The following is a 23969-nucleotide window of genomic DNA, read 5'->3' as shown; positions in this document are numbered from 1 at the left end:
TGAATCCCAAAATTAAGTACACAGAGGTAACACACATTTCATCTTTCTGAGGCCCACGGAGCTTTAAGAAATGCTGTTCATTAGTTCTTGCTCTGATTTGTATCCCCATCACGTAGGCTCACTAGGAGATCTCCCTGGTGTTGTGTGTATGAGGAAGGGATATTTTTGCTGCAGGACAAGTACATAAAAATAGCACCAAGAGCCCAGTCCTGAACTCAAGAGGTCTTTGTCTTCCCTCAGAGGTACCTACACTGAGAGCTTTTTCATCCCTTACTCTGTGCTTGATTCTGTTACTATTAAAGAGAGAAACCATATTTCTACTGATTTCCACTGCCTAGCCCACCTTTCAGTGAGTATATTTTATTTACAGCACAAAGCTCATGGAGGCCGTCTTTGAACGGTGCATTTTAGACTCAAAGCACTTGAATTGATTCTTTGAACTCCACACCAGATTGCATTGCAGAGCAATGGTTCCCCCCATTCCCTCCTGCTGGGATGCACCCTAGGAGGGACAACATTTAAAATAATTTCAGAATATGCTCTCAGCATTACACTATGCACAAAAGCAGATGGGATTACTTGGGTCAGGGAAGGAAAAAAAAAATCACATACTAAATATGACACTTGAAAGCAAACCATCAAGTCTTAGGGAAGACAGCTGGATCTCATAAATCTCTGTCTTCCACTAAATATTTAGCCTATATTCCCTGTGTTTTCATCCTTGCTGGCCCTTGCTAAATCTGAGATATAAGAATCTAAACTGGAAGGCAAGCTGGAGCAGAGTGACCTGCTACAGCCATGGACTTCCACAGACACATTGGGTTTACGGTCTACTGCAATTTTCCTCCTGCCCACCGTCTGCTACACAGGCATGAAGGATTTCTCTGTTCCACAAGGTTTAAGGTTTAACAGCTCGTGAACCTTTTCTACCGACAGGTGCCTCTTTTTCCTCAGTTGGTTTAATCAACTAAGATAGCCAGGAGTTAGTAAGGACAACTTTATCACACTTGTATTTAGCTGCAATCTTAGATGAGAGAGAACATCTGAAGTCTCTCTGTCCAAAGCTTGTCACCTCGTGCTCTCCACAACAGAGCTGACTGGCGATACACAGGGAAATTTGCATCCCGTTTCCCTTTTAAATTGTGATTTAGCAGGTATCATTTTTGTGACACAAGCTGTTCTTTGGAAGGGAAACATTTCTAGATCTTTTGGAAAGCTGCAATTTCTTATTGTAAGAAAGCTTGCAGCAGTAGCACAGAAGCGCAGCAAGGCCCGTTTTGGATCCACTGGCACATTCAGACCTTTCAGACCTGCCTCACCCTCTAGCACAGGACTTGCTGCACTAGAGAACTCATCAGCAGTCCTCAGCAAACTGCAGAGACAGACAGAATTTGTCAGATACCAAACCTGAGGAAACAGCTTCTCTGCAAATGGCCACACAGGGCCTTTTCTGTTGTTAACCAGGACAAAGCCAATGTTTTTCCATCACAATCTGGTTTCAGAAATAAATACTTTTATCTGAAACTTGCATATGCACCTACAAGTCAGCTGAAAGCTAGTGCCAGACCAAGAAGTGACAAATAAAATTTGCTGAAATTAAGAAAGCTCACACCCTACATCCACAAATAGAGGACAGTAACTGGCTGTGCCTGATAAAAAGAACTGGCAACAGCAGACACTGGTAAAATCAGAAAAGAAACACATTGCAGAGAAGTAACATGAGTTATAACTACAGTAACAATAAAACTACAGTAAATAATAAACAAAAACCAAAAAACCCAAAACTGGGCTTTGAAGAAATACTGAATCCATAAAAATTAAAAAGACAGTACTTTTGCTACCTTTTAAAATTTTTCATGGAGGTAAATACAAATGCAAATACATTCCTTCTCTAAATCTCTGTATGTTTGAATAACATACTTTGTTCATATTAAGACAACACTCCGTATAACTTTATTTGCAGAATACCAAGTTGCAAACAGAGGTAAAAACAACAGAACATAAAAACTTATTATGAAACCAAACTAAAATAATAAAACAGTGCATTTTCCTTGATAGTTTAATTCCTGTATGAACTTCAATAAAAACCTTACTCCATTAAACATGAGTTTAATTTCAGCATTTGTTGTAATTTCTCTAGTGTATTAAAGAATCCTAAGTCACTTTAACAAACATTCTAATTAATAAATCCAATAACACAAGGAGTTTCTCTGAGGGACTATACAGTAGTTCCCATTGCATGAATGCACATGGGCAATACTATATATAAAAAAGCCAAATCATTTAACAAGAGTGAAGAGATTTGCACTATGGATAAACTGAACACAAACTAAAGTGAACTCTGAAATTACAGAGTTGCATTAACACAAAGGCACATTTTACTTTTAGTGTAAATTCACATTTCTAGAAGGTAAAAGTTTTGTGCCCAGGCAACTTCAAGTCATCACAGCACAATCAGTCAAACAACTCTTAACTGCACATATCTGAACTTTCAATAGAAAGATCTGGTTTCTATTTCTTTAATCCAGTTTTATTAAGGGAGAAATTAAATTAGAAACAGAAGGGCTCCCCATCCCATATTTACAGCCTGCAAACTCTGCTGCTTTCTTGTCAGAAACCGTAGTTTTGCTGTCAAATTTTGTTAAGCTTTGTAACTATCAGCACCCTCACAGTTTGGTCAAAGGCCCCACAAACACACAGTCCCTTTTTGTCAGGGCTCCAGTCCAGGCTGGAGATGGGCTGTGTTGACAGAGTCACGTTCTGCAAGAGACTGACAGACCCTGCCACCCCCATCTCGGCTCCTTCCGAATCCTTCTTGGAGCGCTGAGCCGGGTACTCGCTGGCAATGGGAAAAGGAAAACAAAAACAAACACATGTGCTTAGAATTTACTGATACAAACACACCATTATCCTCCTTATTTCCTGTTCTACAGATAAGGCAAATAAATGTCTGTCATTATAAATAATGAATAATCACTATATCCAGCTATACCCTGCATATTTACTGCGTATTTCATGAAAGAAAAAAAGGGAGCAGGAAGTTTTTAATCCTGACACCTCTCTCCAATAGCCCTTCATTTTTTAACCCTTTGGCTTTTGCCACAGGCAGGAAAAGTTCACCTCAGCTATCACTCTGAAACTTAACGCACCTCCTTCACTGTGTTTAGTGTGATGAAATTATTTCTCCATGTAAAGTAAGAAGATGTAAACATAAGACTCATTAAAAGTCCAGGCTTTCAATATTCTTTTCAGCCATAACTGCTACTGTATGTGAATTTTAAGAAACCCATTTTCTTCCATTTATCACCTTGTTAACCAAGGATATAATTAGATTTTCATTATGTTAAGACTACTGACAAGGGCAAAATTTATCTGTGCTGTCACATTCTCTTAGGGATTAATTCAAGATTCCAGATCAAGTTCTGACACTGAAATCACCCTTTCTACTGCATTTTTAAGCAATAATTTTAACTAGATATTCTAAGGTTGGAAGCAGAACCCCACTCATCATTTTCAGAAAGATTCCTTCTTAAAACATTAAGTGGTTGGTTTCTTATTCCCAGCTGGAGAAACGATCACTTACTATTTCCAGAGATGAAGGCTCCCAGATCCTCCACTTGTCATAAATATATCTCTGTTCTGTGGCAGGTGCCTGACCTGCCATATGGTAGATTTTTGTGCCTAATAAAAAAAAAAAAAAAAAATTAAAATTAGCAGTGTACAGAAGTAATTTAGTGACAAACTTCACAGGAAAAAGTACAGAATCTTAAAACAGAGACCACTTTTATAAAGAGAGCCCAGCCTTCTCACGGTGAATGGTTGATTTAACTGTCTGACATCTCTTAAAATCCTTACTGGAAGGGAATGCGCTGCAAACACTGTGCAAACACAACAAACAGTCTACAATTCAAATTTAAACCTCATCCAAGGCTCAGCAAGATCATGCAGCAACAGAAATCACTTAGGAAAAACCCCAGCACACGTGCTCTGATTCAACACCCATCTGTCTGTAAACATCCACAAGGAAAAGCTTAAATGCAGTAAATGAAGGACAAATTCCATTTTCACATTTTAATTATTACAAACACTAATTCAGTAAAAACATTCTGTGATTCAGAATCGAAGCACTTCCAACAACTTATCTACTTTGAGTGATGGTAGAGATGATTAAAGATATTATGTTGAAACTCAGCTTTTTCTATATAAAAAAAAAAAAACTTCACCAAAAAAAGTGACTTTTCTCTAATTATCATCAGACTTTGTTCACTAACTACTACAAAAAAAAACCCCAAAACTGTTTTATAAAGTAATCTGGGCATTTATTACCTATTTGTACTACACCTGAAGTACTTTGACAGCATATGTTCAGGAAGTTTGTTTATTAAGAAATCCTCTGTCTCCCCATACCTTCTCTGAAACAGAAGCAAAACCTTTGGTTGGATGCTGAGTTCTCATATCAAAAACATGGAATTTTCCCTCAAGCGATGTGGCCACCAGCTTGTTCATATTTATGTCTTTTCTGTCAAACTCCACACTGCAAACCTGGCAATATAAAAAAGACAGGTTCACTCTTCAAATTTAGCCATTGCTAAAAAAAACAAATTGGTGTTTTGTTATTTGTTAATATACACTAATAATTCGTTATTCCTACAATGACATCCCCACCAATTTGAAAATAACAAATCCATCTGAACACATGAATCCACTGAAAAAATACCCCATCCTGTCCTGACCAAGAATTTGAGGTGTACAATTTTTTTTAACTTAAAGAAAATTACTTCTTGGTGCAATCTCAGCAGAAACATCTTCTGTGTAAGTTTCACACAGAGTCCTTTTAATTTTTTCATCCTGCATAGAAGATGGAATGAAAAAACACTTTTATGGTTTCCTTACCCCATTCTTAATGTTGGTCTCCCACCGCAGTGACATGGATTTTAAATCAAACAATTTAATGTCCCCATTGTCGTATCCAGCACATACAACACGTTCCTCTTGGTTGTAAGCATTGCCTGGACACAGAGAAAGAATTAATCAGAAAGCACAAACCCTGTAAACTTCAGAAGTACCAAGCCTGCAATTTCAACTTACATTTATGCAAAATAAATAAATAACTTAAAAAATGGCTATTGGGATATTAAGATTTCAGGAACTGGGTGGTTTTCAAAGCTGAGGGTGTAGAAAAATCCTGTGTAAGACACGAGGAGCTTGTTCTGCCCAAAAGAAAAAATGCAGAGTTCACATCAGGCATTGCTGTTTTCTTTAATTAGCTCTTAAGCTTCAAGGATCTTCTCATAACTTAAAGCCTTAATGTTTGGTAGTTGGAACTGCACTACAACAGTGATGTGTTTCCCGTGCATGGCAACATTTACGCTCCTTCAGAAAAACACAGCTCGATATACTATTTTTACATTCCTAGGCTTAAAAATAAAGCTTGCACAGCTTATCTGTGAAACCACAGAATCAATGAAACATTTAGGTTGGAAAAGACCTTCAAGATGATCGAGTCCAACCGCAAATGGTGACCAAAGGTGATTAGAGAATGATTCCAAAACCAAACTGCCACAAAACCAGCTTATTTTGAAAAAAAAACCAACATAAAACCCATAGAAATTTGGCAATGTTGAAAAGCAAACTCTGCTACTTATGCATCTACACAAAATAAACTATTCCATAACATCCTGAAATACATTGATAATCATCAAAGCCCAGTCATATTAGAGAGAGGAACGATCATAATCTGACCAATTACCAAATGCCACTGTCCAGCAGTCTCTTTTGCTCTCCCCCTGTACAGGTTCCATATTAGCCACAGGAGTGTCTTTCTGCCTCGGGTCCCACACCTTCACAGTTCCTGGTAAAGAAGGACAATGGATTTTGTGTTAGGGATACACTGTCACACTGTGTTCATTTTCCCTGGAAAGCCCTTTGCTTTTCAGCCTGATCATTCAAAAACCCTTTCAATTCCAGAAAGCCTGACTGTGTTTAGTGGATACAAGAAAGAACCACAAAACCAAACAGAAATAAAGTGAAAGCATTTCTTAAGGATGTATTTTCTCTAGCTGATATTTTGCATTTATTCTGCTTTGTATTCCTTCTGCCCCAACCTCAGTGACAATAGCGTATTGTGCTTGTCTACAGCTTCTAAAAGAGAGAAAATTTGTCCCAAGGAAGATTCAAAAGACAGTGTATGAAGAACTAGTTGCAACAGGTTGTAACTAGTTCAGATGGCAGACTGTGCCCTGCCATCAGAGCTCACAGGCTCAGAGGAACTGAGAAGACTTGCAGAGTTCACTAACTCACCATCTCGACTGCCAGTCACAATTTCTGGTGCACCTTCCCCAATTCCTAAGCCACCTACACCATCTATACTGTTTATGATTTCCTTATGACCTTTCACAGAATACACTGGTATTTCAGGAGCTTCTAAATTCCTAGGCAAGAAAGAAAAAGAACAGATAATATGGCATTTTCCTTGACACTCAGGATTTGTATAAAAATGAGAGGAAACTTGAGCATAAATCATACAAGCTCAGACTAACAGTGAGAAGAAAATATGGATATCACCATTAAGAACCACGTGTCTTTGTTTATTCCTTCTTTGGCTACTGTTTTGGACTGGTCTGAAAAGTTTTGCTCAGTTCTGGACTTCCCTGTTTGTAAAGGCAGTTGAGGGATTCACCAGAGCAACCCTTCAGACTCAGTTTTTATGCTGGACTAAAAATGAATCACACTACAGATCAGAATACTCCAATTAGCTCTACTTTCAGTAAGGCTGTAAAACGACCTGATTCACTGATCCCCACCTAGCTCTGACTACTGGTCTTCAACTTCAGGTGAATATTGTATCCAGACATGGTTTTCATGGTTCTTTCCCACTGATTCTCATTCTTTGAGAATCCTTCAGAATTTTATTTTACATTTCCACTAGTGACTACTCCGTGTCATTCTTGCTATTCCAACAAGAATTGATAATTCCATGACAAGGGAAATATAATAATAATGATAATAAAATAATCCCCTTTTGACACTATTGCTTTATTTGATAATCAATTTACCTAAAAATTAATTACACAAATCATTCAAGGACCTGAAAAAAAATTCAAGACTTCAAGATTAAAAACATATATTTAATCTAGAAATCAAATTTAGCTTGAACACAACCTGTTGTTTGTATTTGTATATCCACTCAAAAGCCTCTTTTCAGAGGAGGACCTCACAGAATTTTAACAGGTTTTTGTAGCTGCACACAAAAGATGGGAGTGAAGCAGCACTGAATTAAACACTTTGCAGAATTCACGTTGTTTTTAGAAAACAGGCACGGTCCAAATACAGTAGCCAGTGAAGCTTACACTGGGTCCCAACCACAGGCAGCAGGGAGAGCATCTCACACAAAAGCCAGGCACAGAAACCTCCATTCAGACAGACAAACACAACACCAAGTGAAAAAGCTTCCAGAGAACATCCACGCTTACCATATGTTAAGGTTTCCATCGAAATCTCCTGTAGCTAAGTATCTTTGCTGCAGAGATGTAGCTCCAAAAGTTCCACATTTTATAGGTTTGGGCTTTTCAATCTTTTAAAGGAAGGAAATGTCTGTGTCAGCACATGGAAAAGGCAACACAAACCCACAGATGACGCAGCTCTCGGGAGTCCACAGGGGTAGGTGTCAGTGAAACACACATGGGATATTTGGTGCAAAATACTATCAAAATGCTGTCAAAGGTAAACTACATTTTGAGTTTATTTCCTCGTGCACAGGAAAGCAGAGAGTCCAGTTTACTGGTCCTGAAGAACAACAATTTGTTTGCTTGTGGCCTGGTGGGGCCTTATGTGCCTGAGGTGCTGCTACCCCTGAGAATGAGCCAATGCTCGAAGGTCAGTCTGAGGGGAAAACACAAACAAAACAACCCCGACACACCCCAAACACAGCCCTGTAACCTATAATGCAACCCAAGATCATCGAGTCCAACCTATGACTGAACACCCCCATGTCAACCAGACCCTGGCACCGAGTGCCGCATCCAGTCTTTCCTTAACCACCTCCAGGGACGGCGACTCCACCACCTCCCTGGGCAGCCCATTCCAATGTCCAATCACCCGTTCTGTGAAAAAATTCCCCCTAATGTCCAACCTAAACCTCCCCTGGCCCAGCTTAAGCCTCTGTCCTCTCGTCCCGTCGCTGGTTGCCTGGGAAAAGAGCCGGAACCCCACCGGCTACAACCTCCTGTCAGGGACTCGTAGAGAGCGATAAGGTCACTCCTTAGCGACAGGAGAGACGGGACATCGCGGGATCAGCACGTTTAACAGGCAAACCAGCCTCGGGATTTGTCCCCTGGCCCAGGACAAGCCGTTCCCGGGGGGTGTCCCGCGCTCACCTCCCGCAGCAGCTCCAGGCGGGCCCCTCGCAGCTCGTACAGCTGGACGAGGCCGGTGCCGCGGGCGGCGCTGCCCAGGCACAGCAGGCGGGCGCTGCGGGGCACCCACTTGCAGTCGAACACGGTGTAGCTCAGCGCCTGCTGGGCGTGCGACACCACCTGCGGCCGCTCCAGCGCCGGCGCCGCCGACATCCCGCCCCGCCGCGGCCGCTCCCCGGCGGATGCGGGGGCAGCGCCCGCCGGCCCCTTCCGGCGGCGGCGGCACCACGTGGTGGGACCGCGGGCGGACATGGAGACCGAGGCGGCGGCCCCGGCAGGCGGCTTCACCAGCGTCGTGTCCCGGCGGAGGCGGAGGAAGCGGCGGGCGGGCGGCGAGGAGCCGGCGGGGGCTCCCGTGGACGCGGCGGGGGCTCCCATGGACACGGCGGGGCCGCGGCCCAGCAAGCGGCCCGCCTTCCCTCCTGTGCCCGCCGAGGCGCTCGGGGTACGCGGGGCGACGGGGGAACGCCGGTTCTCGGGGTGCCCCCGCCTCCTCCGCCTAATTCTGTCTCTCTCTCTCTCTCTCTTCCTCCCCCCGCCCCCGGAAGGTCGGGAAGGGCGAGCTGAGGAAGATCCCCGTGCCCGCCAACAGGTACACGCCGCTCAAGGAGAACTGGATGAAGATATTCACGCCCATCGTGGAGCATCTGCAGCTTCAGATCAGGTTCAACCTGAAAACGAGGAACGTCGAGATCAGGGTAAAGGGAGCCCCCTTCCTCCTGCCTTCCCCGCTAAGTGAAGAGAAGGTTGTGCAGAGATCTCATAGCACCCTCCCCGCATCTGGAGGGGCCTACAGGGAAGCTGGGGAGGGACTCCATCAGGAACTGTAGTGACAGAATAAGGGGAATGAGTACAAACTGGAGAAATTTAGGTTAGATATCAGGAAGAAACTTTTTACTCTGGGGGTGGGGAAACACTGGAATAGGTTGCCCAGGGTTGTTGTGGATGCCCCATCCCTGGACGTGTTCAAATACAGGTTGGATGGGGCACTGAGGAACCTGGTATAGCGGGAGGTGTCCCTGCCCATGGCAAGGGGGTTGGGACGAGGTGATTTTTAAGATCCATTCCAATCCCTTAACATTCTGTGATTCTGACTCCCGAAAGGCGGGGCCTCTCATGTTCAACATCATTCCTTCTTGTTCCACAGATGAAAGACTAGAGAAGTGTCCCTAATCCCAGATAATGCTTGGAAAAATGGAAACTGTGTGGTTTCACCTACCCAGAAGACCCTCACAGGGGATGAAATCTGGCAGTTGTTCAGAACAAGTAGTTAATGCAAGTAAAATCCAAAAGTGTAAATCTGTTCCAGCAGGGGCCAGTATAAACTGGAGGGGCGTTCAGTTTTTTATAGGAGAAAATTATCTACTGTAGCATTAAGGAAAAATTTTAATCTATGTGTTAGATAGGATTTTAGAATGAAATGTTTTCCAGCTATTTAAGGCTACTTAATGCTTACCTGTCAATTTTGCCCCCCTCTTTTGAGGGGGGCACCAGATCTTCTAATGCCTTTGTTTGTGGCAGACAAAAAGAGCCCATAGTATTTGATTGCTTATAATTTTTCTTTAAGGGATTGCACTGGAATACTTTAGGGCACAGATACCAACATAGACCTGAAAATGTTGTAGATGCTCATTCTTTTTTCTTACTCTTTCTCAGGAATATTCAAATTAGCAGTTTTTAAGTGTAGATCCAAAGCTTTGACATAAGACTCACTGAATTAACCATGTCAACATACGAGATCTTTCAATACGGAAAGTACAGACACCAACAGGAATTTTGCTTCCTAATCTTGAAATCTTACCACTAAAGGAAAGATGACAGAACTATACCTTACTTAAACTTCCAAGAAATAACTTAAAGGAAAAGGGAGGGAGAAGCAGAACTCCTGCAGTTCCACTCAATAACTGTGCAGAAGCAAAACCTGGGATTTTAACACCACTTTTTGATACGAAATGATGTCTGGCGAGAAGCAAGACTAATTTTGTTCTTGATCAAGCAGATTTCGTTTTGCCCATATCCACCATGACGATTTAAAACTTTGAAATGTGTTTCATTTACCTGCTAAGGCATCTTTAGAATATTATCATTAGAATAACTCTGCTGCCATTATCATCCTTCTCTTTTTTTCTGCAGTTCTCTGTTGCGGTTTAGTTCATGTAGGTTTGGGTTTTCTCAATAAAAAGGGTTCTCAGTGGAGCGGGGGAATTTTCAGCACCTTCTCTGTTCTCTCCCCTCCAAGCACAGGCTGGGGTAGTTGATACATTCATCTTGTTGTGGGTGAACATGATAAAAAACCACAAAGCATATTACTTGTGTCTTTCAGTAAAACACAATTAACTGAATTGAATTAATTGAATTAACTACATGTAGGGTTTTTTTTATGATTAGTCTGTATCCCTCAGATTTTTCAAGTCCTGATTCTAGCTTGTCTGGTCTTAATTTGCACACACAACTTCTTGTCTTGCAGACTTGTCAAGAGACAAAGGATCTCAGTGCCCTGACAAAAGCAGCTGATTTTGTGAAAGCATTTATACTTGGGTTTCAAGTAGAGGTGAGTCTCCCAACAACTTGGTTGTGAGATTGCTTCAGTTTGCTACCATGATATCTTTGGCCTCTGTAAACTACAGAAAGAAAAAAAATCCTTGGGTGGTTTTCTAGAAATAAATTTGTTTGAAGTTGTGACTGGAGTGGACATCGAGTTTCTTAAGGTAATGCAGGATAAAAAAGTAACCTTGTAACAACACATAATTAAACTTATGAAACAGAGGACATATTTAGCTTGTGTAAAACAGCACGGTGCAGTAATCTGGCTCTGAGGTGCTCTGCACAGATCAAGACTGTTCATTTTGTCTTAATCCAAGCCAATAACCTGCAGTCTGTGCAAAACTCAGACTTTACTTAGAGAAAAGAAACCCAGTTTTTGCAGTGTTGTAGGGGCTGCTCCTTGTCCCAGACCTGTACTGGCTTCAGTAGCACAGGTGAGGTTGGGGTGAATGCAGGGGCATCCAAGCATGGGTGGGGTTGTCTAGACAGAAATACTTACGTGGCTGTTGAAAAAGCAGTGGATTTAACTTTAGCTATTATTTGATAGATGAATTGAAGAAATACAACTGATGTCATTTGTTCATATGTAAAAAGAGAACATCTGCTTTAAACTCTATGGTAGTGAAGCACTCGTGCTAATAACAAATCTCTTGCTCTTTTAGGACGCTCTTGCTCTCATCAGATTAGATGATCTTTTTCTAGAGTCATTTGAAGTTACAGATGGTGAGTAGTTGCTGCTGCAGTATTCCAGTTGTGTGTGCCTCTTGCAAGTATCTGTTCTTTCTTTGCCCCTGCTCTACTTGTGTCACTTGCCCTCACAGATCAGGAAAACCAGAAACATCTATTATGTCATGTATTACCAGAGTTCCTTGGAGTTCTCTGTAGAGCAGAATCTGAATCCTATCTACTTCATTTCTGCCACTGTTAACTGGGTGTGCTTTGGCTCTGTTTCCTCAGTCTGAGGTGCAATGCAGTGCCTTCCACTGCTGTTCTGCAGGAGAATTTCTCTTGGATGCCAGAGACCTCACAGTCAGGTAGCACTGGATGCAGTTTGCACTGCTGGTCACCGAAAGTAAAATCTGGATGGATCTGTATTCACCAGTGAAGCTGTTTCTGTATTACTTGTCCTGAGTTGTTTCCAGTAACTTGACCAAGGGGAGGATTACAGGGATATGCACCACTGCTGTTACCCTGGGCACCTTATTCTCGTTTCAGTCAAACCTTTGAAAGGAGATCATCTGTCAAGAGCAATAGGGAGAATAGCAGGGAAAGGTGGAAAAACTAAATTCACCATAGAAAACGTAACCAGGACACGCATCGTTCTCGCTGACCAGTAAGTACAGACTCACTTCCTCCTGGTCAAAACACAATCCCTCAGCTCATCCGTGTCCCCTGCCAGGAACAAAGATAACTTGGATTTTTTATAACTGTTGCAGAGCAGTAGTAAGAAAAATTAAGTGCTATTTTTAATGAACACAAGTATTTATTTGACCTTTTGTTATGAGAATGACAGTCACCAGCACACTTAGAATTCAGTCATTCCCCACAGTGTAAGAATTCCTTCTTACGAATAATCAAAGTTGAACTCACGAACCCAGCAACGTTTTCCTCCTAAAGCTGCTACACTGTTAAATTTCCAAATTGTAAAATCTATTTTAAAAGGATTTGGAGGAGCACAGGTCTTATGTTGTAGATTTTCTGGGCTTCAGTTGGGGTTTTTTACTGTTTACAAGTGTAGAAAAGGAACTAGTCCACTGATACAGAATTCCACATTCATCTCTCACCTCCAACTCTCTGTTAACTCTCTAATCACAGAGGGTTTTTTCCATTAACGTAAGGCTACTTTGCTTTTTACAGAAAAATTCATATTTTGGGATCTTTTCAGAACATTAAAATGGCACGAACAGCAATCTGCAATCTAATTTTAGGTAAGTCCTCTTATCTAATCTTCTCCACTACATATAAATAGATCTTGCATTTTGAGAAACTGCTTTGTGGCTCTTACCTTCTCCCTGGCCTGTCCGCACCTGCACTTGGAGCAGGTACTTTGCTGGCAGTTGGTTTGATACACTTAAGAGAAAGTTTTGGAGGGGGGAAGTGAGGAGTCCAGGGCTTTGTTCTGGCTCCAAAAACCCTCTCCATGGGGCAGAAAGATGTTCTGCCTTTTGATGTAGCTGCAGCATTCCCTGAGGGGCCTGGAAAGTTGTCCCAAAGGGGACAACTCACCCTGACAGCACCTGCAGTAAGTCAGGGTGACTGACCTTGACCATCCTTCTCCCCCTTGGGCTTAGTTCTCTGCTTTTAGCACACATGTGAGAGCAAAACATCATTTTCGTGACATGGATCATCTCGTTTGCTGACTGGATTTGTCCTTTCTTCTGCAGGAAGTCCTCCTTCCAAGGTTTATGGCAATATTAGGGCAGTGGCCAGCAGAGCAGCCGAGAGGTTCTGAGCTGCACTACTAAGGACTGGGGCTGGGAGTCCAGGTTCCTGGACACACAGGAGTTCTGCTTCCAGGGCACATGAGAGGCCTGGAGCTACAGAAGCCACAGCTCTTCTGCTGGATTTGGAAGCCCAGAAGAAAAATGGGACTGTTTTTGCAGTCTGACTGCCTTCAGACATGTGGTGTGATTTGAACATACACAATGTCTCTGTATAATTATTAAAAGGTATTTTAAGTTGGTTGTGTCCATATCAAAAGCACGAGTACATGATTTTACTTGAACAGCCTCCAACAAAAACACGCTTCATTACGGATTTTCACAACGTCAAAGTTTTAAGAGGCTGCTGTCAGAACTTCAGAAAGCCTTTGAGTTTCATGTTTTGAGCCTAAAGGAATCGGCACAGTTAAGTGTTTAAATCCACACATCACAGTTTGGTATCCTCCTGGAAAAACGAAGAGTCAACTGGAATGCAGAGTTCAATGGCAGGCTGCCCACCAAGTCTCTGCTGCTGCTGGAACAATGCATCACATGGAAAGAGTAAGACAAAGAGCTAAATAAGGTATTTGCACTTCATCCTGAATCTGCACATATATAAATTTTATAATTCTCCTGAAAATGATCTGTAAGGACAGCCTAGTGAAGCCAAGAGCCACTAGTTTAGTACTTGCCAGTGTACCAGAGCACAAACAACTGGAAAGTCCTGTGTCTCCTCCTCCTTAAAATACCAAATGCACAGAAGAGTAGAGGGAGAGATTAGAAGAGGCCAGTCCCAGTATGACTTAAAAATGGGCCCTTTTCTTCTAACTCTGCCTGCCAGACTTGTTGCCAAGTCTCTTGCAAAATAATTCAGTTCAGGCTTGGGAATGAAAACAAAAACTGAAATGAGATTATCAAATACACAAGCAAACTGAGTCAGCATTTCACTCAGTGTCCGAGTTTCCAGAGCAGCACTTTGCAGTATGGCATTATAACTACAGCCAAATTGATTCAAGTCTTCAGCTGCCAACAGATTTAAGACTTGCTGAGTTACCTAAGTATATAGTGCTCAGCAGTCCAAGCTGTACAGGGGAGAGCAGCTCCAGGTGTGCACACCTGGTCAGCACATCTTCTGTTCATCATCTGCATTTACCTCAACTAGCTTGAAAGATGAGGGAGAGTAAGGCAAGAACACACAAAAATTATTGCTTATCCTAAATCAGGTGCATATTGATCCCAACCCAAATCAGCAGAAAAGAGAGGGCAGCACTCAGAAGGCCCAAACACCTGCACCCCAAAGAGCACAGCAGAGCTTCCAGGAATGACATACCCCTGCAGGGAGGGCTGGTGTCACCAGCACAAGGCTCAGACCTTTCCCTGAGAAAGAAGCTGCCTTTCGTTCTCCATTTCATTAATGTTAGGGTGGGTTTGTTTTGTTTTTTAAGCCACCTTCCACTTACCACAAGGATTTCAAAGTTTTTTATCCAGTTTGGACACTTACCAAAGAGAACGATGTGCCTTTGAAAAACCCCAAAATGTAAGTGGTCTTGAAACACTGAAATAAATCCTGGAAGTGTTCAGTGGACTGTGCACCCTGTAGAGTTTTTCAGTAAATCTTCACAATGGAAGAGTAACAAAAAACTGTGAACAAGTTCTCCTTAGATCAGTGTGCAGAGCTGCTTTAAGGTGAACAGGAAAGGTTGTGTAAGTACTAAAGCACCCCAGCCAAGGTTCAAATATTTTATTTTGTATTCATATAGTATGAAGGTTCTTATAGTTCCCACAACATATGATGTAGCATGCAGAGGAAAAACTAAACATTCAACATAAATCATTTTTCCCCACACAAACTAAAAAAAACTTCATCCCTCCCCTTCCAGTCCCCCTAAGGAAATAACATTAGCACTAATTTCTATAATGCCAGCCAAGATATGCACAAGCAAGAGAAATTGAAAGCATTTGCTAAAATGTTTGTAACAAATACTTATGTACAAAAAATTCACAAAAGACTAGTTCCCCCTTGAAGCAGAGCACATGGCAATTGACACTGGAACAGATACAACCACTGGCTGGGATTATAAACCACGTACTGATCCAGAGGAAGAAAAAAGTTACATGTAGTGGAGATTTTTGTTTTGAACATTAACATTTACCAAAGTTTGGCAACATTATCTTTTAAATTATGCAAATTATGTAAACAAGAGGAACATTTCAAATCGATCTACATGCAAAACTTCATGTCATGCAAGGACACCAAGCACCTGGATTTCTCTCTCACAGACAGAGCCCATGATGTGCAGCACTCAGTTGAAGGAACAGCTATGGCAGACAGGTGCTCGATTGAAGAGGTTCAGACAACCTGCACTTTCCACTGCTCATTATAAAACAATTTTTTTTTTAATAGAAAAACTACTATACAGGAAAGATGTACTGTTCTAAAAAAATCTAGCAAATGTTTTTCTTCCAGCCAATAGTACCACTGCAGAAAAGGGAAGGGATGATATAAAGTTGTAAAACATGGCTCGCTACTTTTATATCACACAAATATATCAAGTTACCTTCCGTTACAAATTATGATATGGACAAATCTAGAAAAGAAAAACATTCTCCAGGCAAAGGACTGGAGAACTGCAAGAGGTATAAATTTAGATAGTGTGAAGTTTTCCTCCTCTATGGCATAGGTTAACAAGATTTCCCCCCTGTATGAATCCTATATACATATATATATAAAATATTACCAGTTATTTATGCTACCTGTAGTATTTTTTTAAATGCAAGGGGGAAACTATCATGGTTGAAACAACAGAATTTAAATGGCAAGAACATTTTATAATCTAAGTACTGTATAAAATAAGTAGGTGGGAATCCTGCACAGTTATGTTGATCCTAATTTCATTTAAGCTAAGCACAAGAGAAAATCATGAATGCATCTAACAACTTGAGCAGCTGTATCTAAACTGAACCCAGAACAGCAGATGTGCCTTGGCTTCAGGACAGCTGTAACTGCTCCCAATTCCTGGGTGATGGAGCTTAAGGGCCATCAAAGCATTCCGCAGTCACTATATGCACACGAGGACTAGTTCTTGGCAGTAGCATTAAACTATATTCTCATATTAAGTAGAACTGTACTAAGTTATTTAGCAAAGAGACACAGTCCCTGGTAATATATTAACAGGTATAAATAAACTTAGTCTCCTGTGTTACAAAAAAAAAAAAAAGTACTTAAGGTGATTTAATAAGAAGCAATGCTTTGTCAGCCAGTCAATATATAGAAACATCTGAACAGTCACAGGAAAGGAAAAGAGTTGACCTAACACCCAGTTAAAATTTTACATTCTTCTACTATATATATAAAACTGTGTGAAATAAAAGTAAGGATGTATATCCATATATTGAACTGTTAATATTCTGCTTGGCACTTTGTACTCTAGTTTTGTTTCTGAATCAAGTATATTAAATTAAAGCCCACCTAGCTACTACATATAGAAAGCTACATATATATCTATATATAAATACACACACACATATATATATATAGATAGATATTTCCTTGTTATAAAAGATGAAGAAAAATAAATTAAAAAGCCAACCCCTTCCCTTTCTCCGCCACACTGATATGCTCTTTCCATCTTTGCTGTCCTTCAGACTTTAAAGTGCTACACTGAGTTATTGAGAGAATAAAAGTTCAATAACACTTAGTTGGCTTCATGAGGCTCATGTTGGAAAATGTGGCTTCACAGAGAAAAATACTTCCATTTAAATACACAGAGAGCATTGCTGGACGTCTGGAGCAGATCTTCAGAGATGGAGAAGAAAGCAAAAGTGTTGGGTGGTGCCCTACAGAGTCACACGTCTACAACCATCTTTTTGTGGATATCTAGGCCTCCTACAACCTGGGAGAAAAATAAGGTTCAGAGACATGAGAATTGAGAGTTAGCAAGGTACAAAGAACACATTCAATAGATGCATTCAGGTCAATCATAATGACAGTACTTCCCTGGCCTCTCCACACTCATTTACATTTCACAAGTACTGTGAGGGACAGAAATGAATTATGTACAAACCAAGGTCGTTCAATATTAGCACAATTTACACACTCACAGGCCTGAAAACCAGTGTAAATGACACCATTTTGGCATTCCTCCTCAGCTCATATTCTGACCGTGCACTGTTTTTCTGCATGTTAAATAAAATGCTCACTTAACTTCTAAAACTCCCTGTAAAACTCTGCACCCTTCCATGAGTAGCAAAGGGTCACAGGAACAGCAGCAGGATTTCTGACAGAACTGCACACACCCAGAAAAAAATAACCAGTGTTCACGAGGGTGTGATACATGCAATGCAAAGGGAGAAGGAAAGGTGCCATGTCAGAGGAACTTACAATGTGTGAACAAAGCTCAAAAGCCAAATGGTATCTGCCAAATGCAATAAATGAAAATGTATTTCTGCAGACAGATGGCACAAGGTTCAGAGGAGGTAAAATGCAAGAACAAGAGGATAAGAGATTGTAAAAGTGAAAAGCCTCTTGTCAGGTCAACAAAAACTGATGAAATTCAAAGGAAGAGGAAAATCTAACGGTAGCACAAGACAGGAAGCCTGGGCAGGAGCCCAAGGACAAAAAGAAAAGGCAACATCACTTGATGGATGGCTGGAAGACAATAGCCCAGTGCAAGAAAACAGATAATGCAGTAATCCAGGTCTCTGCAGGCTGTGACTCTGAGATCTTTGCAGATGACTATGTGTTTTTTACATGTCACAAAAATAACTTAAAAAGACCTCAAACATGCAAACAATAGAACCCTTTCGCTTTAATAGTTGGGGGGATGGCAGATTTCCCCCCCCCTTTTTTTAGAACTCACACTGAGTATGAAAAAGTTATGTTTGAACTGAAGTTGTAAATTCAAAGAGTAGGAAAAAAAGCAATTCCCAAACTGTGTTACCAGATGTATGTTCATTAACATTAATTTCAAATTAATGTCTAAACACTCGTTGCAATTTTCAAATGTTCAAGATTCATTTCCTTTTTCTGAAGAAAGAATTTAAAACTTGCTGTCAAATAATTAAATAAACAGACCACATGGGTGAAAATCAACCATTTCAAGTCTCAAGTGGTACATTCATGCATTCTGCTCTGTAAACCCCAAAGTTCTTAAAATGCACCTTTCAACTGTCTGCCCTTTTTCAGGAGCAGCAGTTGAGGGGTTCCTCTCCCTGTAAATGACACAAGTTTTCTTTAGAAGTTACTTACAGCACAGAATTCTTCAAAGGATATTCTTCCATCACCATCCTTATCTGCATTAATTATGGTTTTATCTACAATTTGCTGTAACTGAGTGTCTTTGAGATTGTTCCCAACCATCATCTTCAGCACCTGGAAGAGCTCCCCGTTTGAGATATACCCATCTTTGTCCATATCATAAATGCGAAAAGCAACTGCAGAAATAAAAAAAAAATTAAAAACATATATATATATAAAAACATTCACTGACAAATGTGGTCAGAAAAGAGCAATATACTCACTTCAGAAATATCAACTGAAATTGTTTTAGGCACCAGCAGTACAAGGATTCCATTAAAATCAAACAGGAAAATCACCACCACCACAAGTAAAGCACCCAGGTAGCAACTCATTTGCAAGTAGAAAAAAATTACAACCTTCCAGGAAACAGATGAATCAAAATCCTACCTGGTTACTTTGCTGCAAACAATTTGGCATCAAGACTGGATTTATTTTTAAACATTTCAGTCTTAGTTATTGGAAGCTACATGTATGACTGAACCTACCCCTTTTCCACTCCAAAAGTTTGGGTCCTGAGATGCAGTTCTAAAACATCAATTGAATGCTTTTCTACTGTAGTAGCAAAAAATGGAATATTATTCTTAGGCCCCATAAAGCAAAGTATATAGTTCACAAAAGTCTGTACCAAGCTATTCTTAAATTAATTTTTTCTTTTTTAAACAGGAAGCAACTTCAGTTACTGAAAGTTCATCAAAAGGCAACCTCTTCCAACCTTCCCTGCAGAAAAGAGTCTGACAAATCTCCACACAAAAAAAAATTACAAACTGTGCAAAAATCTTACAGTCTACCTTCAAGATTTCCCACTCTTTACAAGAATCTGGATTTGATGATTTCTCAGTCTTAACTAACAAGTATATTTTTTGAGGATCAAAAAATTTTTGTTAAGGAAAAATTAAAATACTTACACCTCAACTTCTGTTCTTTATCTCCTTTGACACTGAACTGGGAGACTCCTTCTATAAATTCTAAATAATGCAAGAAAAACATGTATTAAAAAGTGTATTATTTAATAAATCAAGGAAATCAATATTCAGAAATTTTTAGAAATTGTTCAAAGAATTACCATAAAATCTTCAAAATATTGTCTACCTTGTGACACCTGAGCGTCCACATACTTTGATACTTTAATATTCTTTAGTGGGAAGTACCCCAAATGAAATACTGTGTTCACTGAATAGACTTGGTTACACCAGGATTTCAGTAATTTTGTTGCTGGACTTTGACAAAAGAAGCTGACAGAAAACTCCAAGTTCTCTACAAAATCCACTCCATCGGGGATTTTAATTGTACAGCTCCTCTCAAGACTGGTTTCCCAACTAAAAGAATTACATTAAAATTGAAAACTGCTCTACAAGAAATAGGTAAAAAAATACTTTTCTCTAAGAAATAGGGTAAAAAGAAAATTGATTTTGACAACTTCCTGTTCCCTCCCAAGAAGAGCAGCTCTTGATAATTGTATTAATCACAGCTCAATGTCACAGACAATAAAGCATCATCTTTCATCACTGCTTATTTTTTCACAAGGAGATTTTGAATAGTTCCATACCACAATGACTGCTTTTGATCAAAACTCAACATTCCAGTTACCCTGTAGTTAATCCCTATAGAAATCTGAGGGGGTTTGCAAAGGTTAGCAGCTCTTTTATGTTAATATTTTATTTAAAATGTCAGCCTGTCACTATAAATGAGATTAAAGAACTTTCTGCAATTAAAAAAAAATCAAGAAATTTATTTTTTCCAGTCATATGCAACAAGAGATACCGAGTATTAGCTTGAATACAAGTTACAAATATTATCACTTCTAAGGGTCAGAGGCTGTTTTAACAAACTAGTAATGAAAATTATAACCTGCTGGCCCTTTTAATCATGAATATTGAAATTAAGTCTAAAATTTTGAGCAATGTACTAAATCAAAACTTTTGGTTTTTTACTTGAAGTGTTTTAAGATCTACCTAAAAAGAATCCTATAAAAGAAGCATGAACAGAAAAATCTGGGCCCCTTTCTATTTTCTAAATGCTCCAACTAAGGACAGATTTCATTTGGATAAGTACAACTAATGCACAGACACACCACTTACCAGCCTGCCCCACCTTTTTCAGACAGCATCACAATTAAGAGTCTGAACTAAAGCACTTTAAGAGATATTTAATGAGTAGCCCTAAATCAGCATGACCTTGAAAGCTATTACTATACAATCTGCTCTTTTAAGCAGTTCATTCAGGAGTGCCCTAATGCACCAGAGAAACTAGTTTTACTGGTATTTAGTTCCACTAGGAGTTAGCACCTTATTTTGATTAATAAGTTTTCTTCACCCCTCCTTTCTCAGCTGAAGAAAAACTGGAGTGTTCTGAAGCTCCAGGAGGTTCTGCTAAAGTGCCACCCCCTGTCACAGAGCACTGTGCCTTACCTTTGAAGTCCACTTCTCCATTGCCATCCGTGTCAAATATATCTATTACTCGCTGTACTAACGGGTTCTGTTGCAATTCAGGTAAAGACATGAACTCTTCCACGCTCAGAGAACCAGAGTTGTCCAAATCAAGCTTCTTAAACCTCTTTCCTAGTCGTTTTATCTCATCAGCATCAACTGAAATGAAAAACAACCCCACACTTATTCTCAGAAAGGCTTCAGTAAACCCTTAGCAGTTAAACACAACACATGTTTCATTGCTTTCCTACAAGATTTTCTCCTACTTTATTACAGCTATTAAACACTCTCATGGAAGGCGGTAAAGATAACATAAAATTCTGAAGACAAACACAAGCCTTACCATTTTATTTTAAATAAGCCTTACCTTTTTTCCTCCCTGCACCAGCCATAATACAGTTAGCCCTGTGACTCACTGAATACCACATGCTGACACAACATTTTGAAGGATTTAGGATGCTTAGCAAGTTCTTAATCAGACAGCTCTTACAAATAACAGGTATGAAGAAATTAAAGAAGAGAATGAGTATTCTGTGAAGGAGCTAGCATTACCTTTACACTAGACCAACATAAGATGTTAGAAAGACAATTATATTCAACTTATTAGGCAAAATCAGTGCTTCTTCAGCACAGCAAATGTGAGATTTCCTGGGTTATGTGATAAGTTGAGCTCGCTAACACATTCCAACTGTTGACCAGTTGACTCACCTACTCAAAATATCCCTCTGATGGCCTAAGATATTTTTTTCTCTCCATCTCAAACAGGAAACAGATACACCTGCAGCCATGACCTGCATACAGCTATTTTTTTGTCTCAGAAATTAAAGTAAATTCAGGTTCTGCAGCACTACCTCTTCATCTATCCTCTTCAAATTTATGGAGAATCTCAGTTCAACCATACACCCAAGTACTCTACACGTCTGATTTTGCCAGGGATACACTAAATTTGTGAATCCGTAAAAACAACCAAAAGCAATCTTGTACTTTGCTGCTGCTGAAAAGCTTGAAAAACTTTACCCATAACAACCTGAAAATATCCTATCAGCAGCTTGATTTATGAGACTCAAGTTAGTTCAGCTGTTGCTCACCATGTTTGGCTATGAAGGAGGAACTGAGGTCCTTAGGAAGCCCTAGGAAGAGACCAGCACACAGTAAACCACAGCAAACACACCTCACAGAACTCCAGGCTGGCAAACTCCCCCGACCAATTTTCTCCCTAACATGAGCGGCCTCCTCAATATTTCTTAGCTCCATTTAGTGTTTTTGGTCCAATAGTAACAAAAATTGTATCTTCACTTCTACAAGGCACATACCACCACCTGATCCACTTCACATCACATTAATACCTTCTTAGGCTTTTGCATAAAGCCAAACAGCTCTGAGTCTTTCTACATAAGGTCAGCCAAGATGCAGAGCTGGATGTTTGGAAACCGCAGCCGATTCAAAGACCAAAACAGCAACCAGCTTCATTTCAATTCCTTGATGTCCTTGTCTAAAACGAATGAGACGCAAATCCAGAGATCCTCCCAACTGCACTACTGCAGAATGAAAGGCAGAGAGCACACCGAGTCCAGAAGCACATGATTTTCTGTCAAGACTTATTTTGCCTGAGTAGTAAATTCTGACATTCTGCAGCCAAGTCAGGCTTGGTTACTGCTTGCAACTGCAGAGGCAGAGGGCAAAAAAGGGTCGATAGTCCCAGAACAATCTTCCCTTTGCTGTGCCAGCAAGTGACAGATCTGATTCTGCCTCTAGGGCTGTAAAAATAAGACTAAACATCACCTGCTTTCCTCAGTTCCCAGTGTGCTATTTCAATTAATTAACCTCTCAACTGCAGTGAAACTTCCCTTGTAGCCCCAGTTTGCTCAGAAGCCTCCAACATGACTGAAGGTGTGCCCTGAGCAGCACAACACTGCAGGGGCAAAAGCACATTGCTCAGCTACACAGGAACCCTCCGGATCACACGGGAGGAGCTGGAGCACCACATGGTGACCTGCATGTAGAACATAATCATGTGACTAACAGAAGGCAGTATTAAAAGGGAGTGGCAAAGCAGAGTTCCACTGGCAATTTTAGGAGTTCCAACAGCACAAAATGCTTCCTCTCGCAGATAACTGAAGGTATTTGCCAACTTTTGCTTCTGCTCACAGAAACTCCTTTGTTTCCATTCTTCCTCAAACTCCTAAAACTAAAGGGAGTCAGTCTTGGCACTGGTAGGCTCTATCCACCCTCACTCCCAGTCCTGCCGCTGGACAGTTAGGGAACCTATCCCAGTTTTCTGCAAAGCCAGCACCTTGTCAAGCTGTGAAAGGGAGAACCATTCTTACTGCAAGCTCTACTCCAGGCTTGCAACTCCCATAGGAAGAGTTGATATCCTAAAAAAATCCTCACAGCACAAGCACTTGCGAAAGCATAAAAATATCAAGAGTGGTTTGTTACACTACATTTGTAAGCACATTTTCCAATGTAAAATGAGTGTATGAATAAATATAATTTATACCTATATTACTTCATTTTAAAAAAACTAAACAGCAAACTGGTAGTAGTTCCTATGGTGTATATAATGCACTGTCATCCTCCTACCAAATCAGTGGAATCTCACTTCCAATATTAATAGAAAGACTAAATCTTTCCATTTCAGTCAGTGCTAAAGCCTCCTAAGCAACCTGAAATACTTCATTGTTCATCAATTTCACAAAGTCACAATGCAGAAAAATGACAGAATCATTAACACAGTTGGATCTCTTCTCCCTTGTCACAAAAGCGAATGAGTTAATAAACTGCAAGTTCTGAAACATTTCTAAATTACACTGAAAAAAATCCTAAACATCAAAACACAGCAATGATATTTTTACAAATCAGGATG

The 23969-nt window shown here is 40.4% G+C and overlaps 3 protein-coding genes across 4 annotated transcripts in view; 1 reads left to right on the top strand and 2 right to left on the bottom strand.

Annotated features, from left to right (window-relative positions):
• Positions 1 to 1924: 1924 nt before the first annotated feature.
• Positions 1925 to 8600, bottom strand: DNAAF10 (dynein axonemal assembly factor 10). Its single transcript, XM_027745820.2, has 8 exons — positions 8376 to 8600; positions 7473 to 7573; positions 6301 to 6431; positions 5750 to 5851; positions 4894 to 5009; positions 4408 to 4542; positions 3584 to 3681; positions 1925 to 2839 (listed from the first exon to the last, which is right to left on the bottom strand). The coding sequence occupies exons 1-8, from the start codon at positions 8565 to 8567 to the stop codon at positions 2632 to 2634; spliced, it is 1083 nt and encodes a 360-aa protein (XP_027601621.1). The 5' UTR covers positions 8568 to 8600; the 3' UTR covers positions 1925 to 2631.
• Positions 8409 to 13658, top strand: PNO1 (partner of NOB1 homolog). Its single transcript, XM_027745821.2, has 7 exons — positions 8409 to 8859; positions 8963 to 9112; positions 10882 to 10965; positions 11621 to 11681; positions 12174 to 12291; positions 12816 to 12886; positions 13343 to 13658. The coding sequence occupies exons 1-7, from the start codon at positions 8665 to 8667 to the stop codon at positions 13408 to 13410; spliced, it is 747 nt and encodes a 248-aa protein (XP_027601622.1). The 5' UTR covers positions 8409 to 8664; the 3' UTR covers positions 13411 to 13658.
• A 1446-nt stretch (positions 13659 to 15104) lies between these two features.
• Positions 15105 to 23969, bottom strand: part of PPP3R1 (protein phosphatase 3 regulatory subunit B, alpha) — a 39582-nt gene continuing 30717 nt past the window's right edge. For both annotated transcript variants that reach the window (XM_027745822.2, XM_027745823.2), the window contains exons 3-6: positions 21086 to 21262; positions 19583 to 19642; positions 18627 to 18811; positions 15105 to 17271 (exon numbers count right to left, since the gene is read on the bottom strand). In XM_027745822.2, coding sequence (XP_027601623.1) covers positions 17224 to 17271; positions 18627 to 18811; positions 19583 to 19642; positions 21086 to 21262 — 470 coding nt within the window. In that variant the 3' untranslated portion in view covers positions 15105 to 17223. The remainder of the gene's footprint in view (positions 17272 to 18626; positions 18812 to 19582; positions 19643 to 21085; positions 21263 to 23969) is intronic.

Source organism: Pipra filicauda, unplaced genomic scaffold, assembly GCF_003945595.2.
Source record: "Pipra filicauda isolate LSUMZ 115617 unplaced genomic scaffold, ASM394559v2 scaffold504_size407168_pilon, whole genome shotgun sequence".
Classification (NCBI taxonomy): Eukaryota; Metazoa; Chordata; class Aves; order Passeriformes; family Pipridae; genus Pipra; species Pipra filicauda.
The sequence above is the reverse complement of the archived record's forward strand: the minus strand, read 5'-3'. Positions and strand labels throughout refer to the sequence as shown.

What these genes read in the sequence shown, in the direction of transcription:
- DNAAF10 (XM_027745820.2), bottom strand. Translation starts at nt 8,567, where the DNA reads ATGTCGGCGGCGCCGGCGCTGGAGCGGCCGCAGGTGGTGTCGCACGCC. An exon ending in GCCTGGAGCTGCTGCGGGAG is followed by an intron (nt 7,574 to 8,375) that starts GTGAGCGCGGGA and finishes TTCCTTTAAAAG; the next exon opens with ATTGAAAAGCCCAAACCTAT. An exon ending in AGCCTTCATCTCTGGAAATA is followed by an intron (nt 2,840 to 3,583) that starts GTAAGTGATCGT and finishes TCCCATTGCCAG; the next exon opens with CGAGTACCCGGCTCAGCGCT.
- PNO1 (XM_027745821.2), top strand. Translation starts at nt 8,665, where the DNA reads ATGGAGACCGAGGCGGCGGCCCCGGCAGGCGGCTTCACCAGCGTCGTG. An exon ending in GTCATTTGAAGTTACAGATG is followed by an intron (nt 11,682 to 12,173) that starts GTGAGTAGTTGC and finishes TTCTCGTTTCAG; the next exon opens with TCAAACCTTTGAAAGGAGAT. An exon ending in CGCATCGTTCTCGCTGACCA is followed by an intron (nt 12,292 to 12,815) that starts GTAAGTACAGAC and finishes TGCTTTTTACAG; the next exon opens with AAAAATTCATATTTTGGGAT.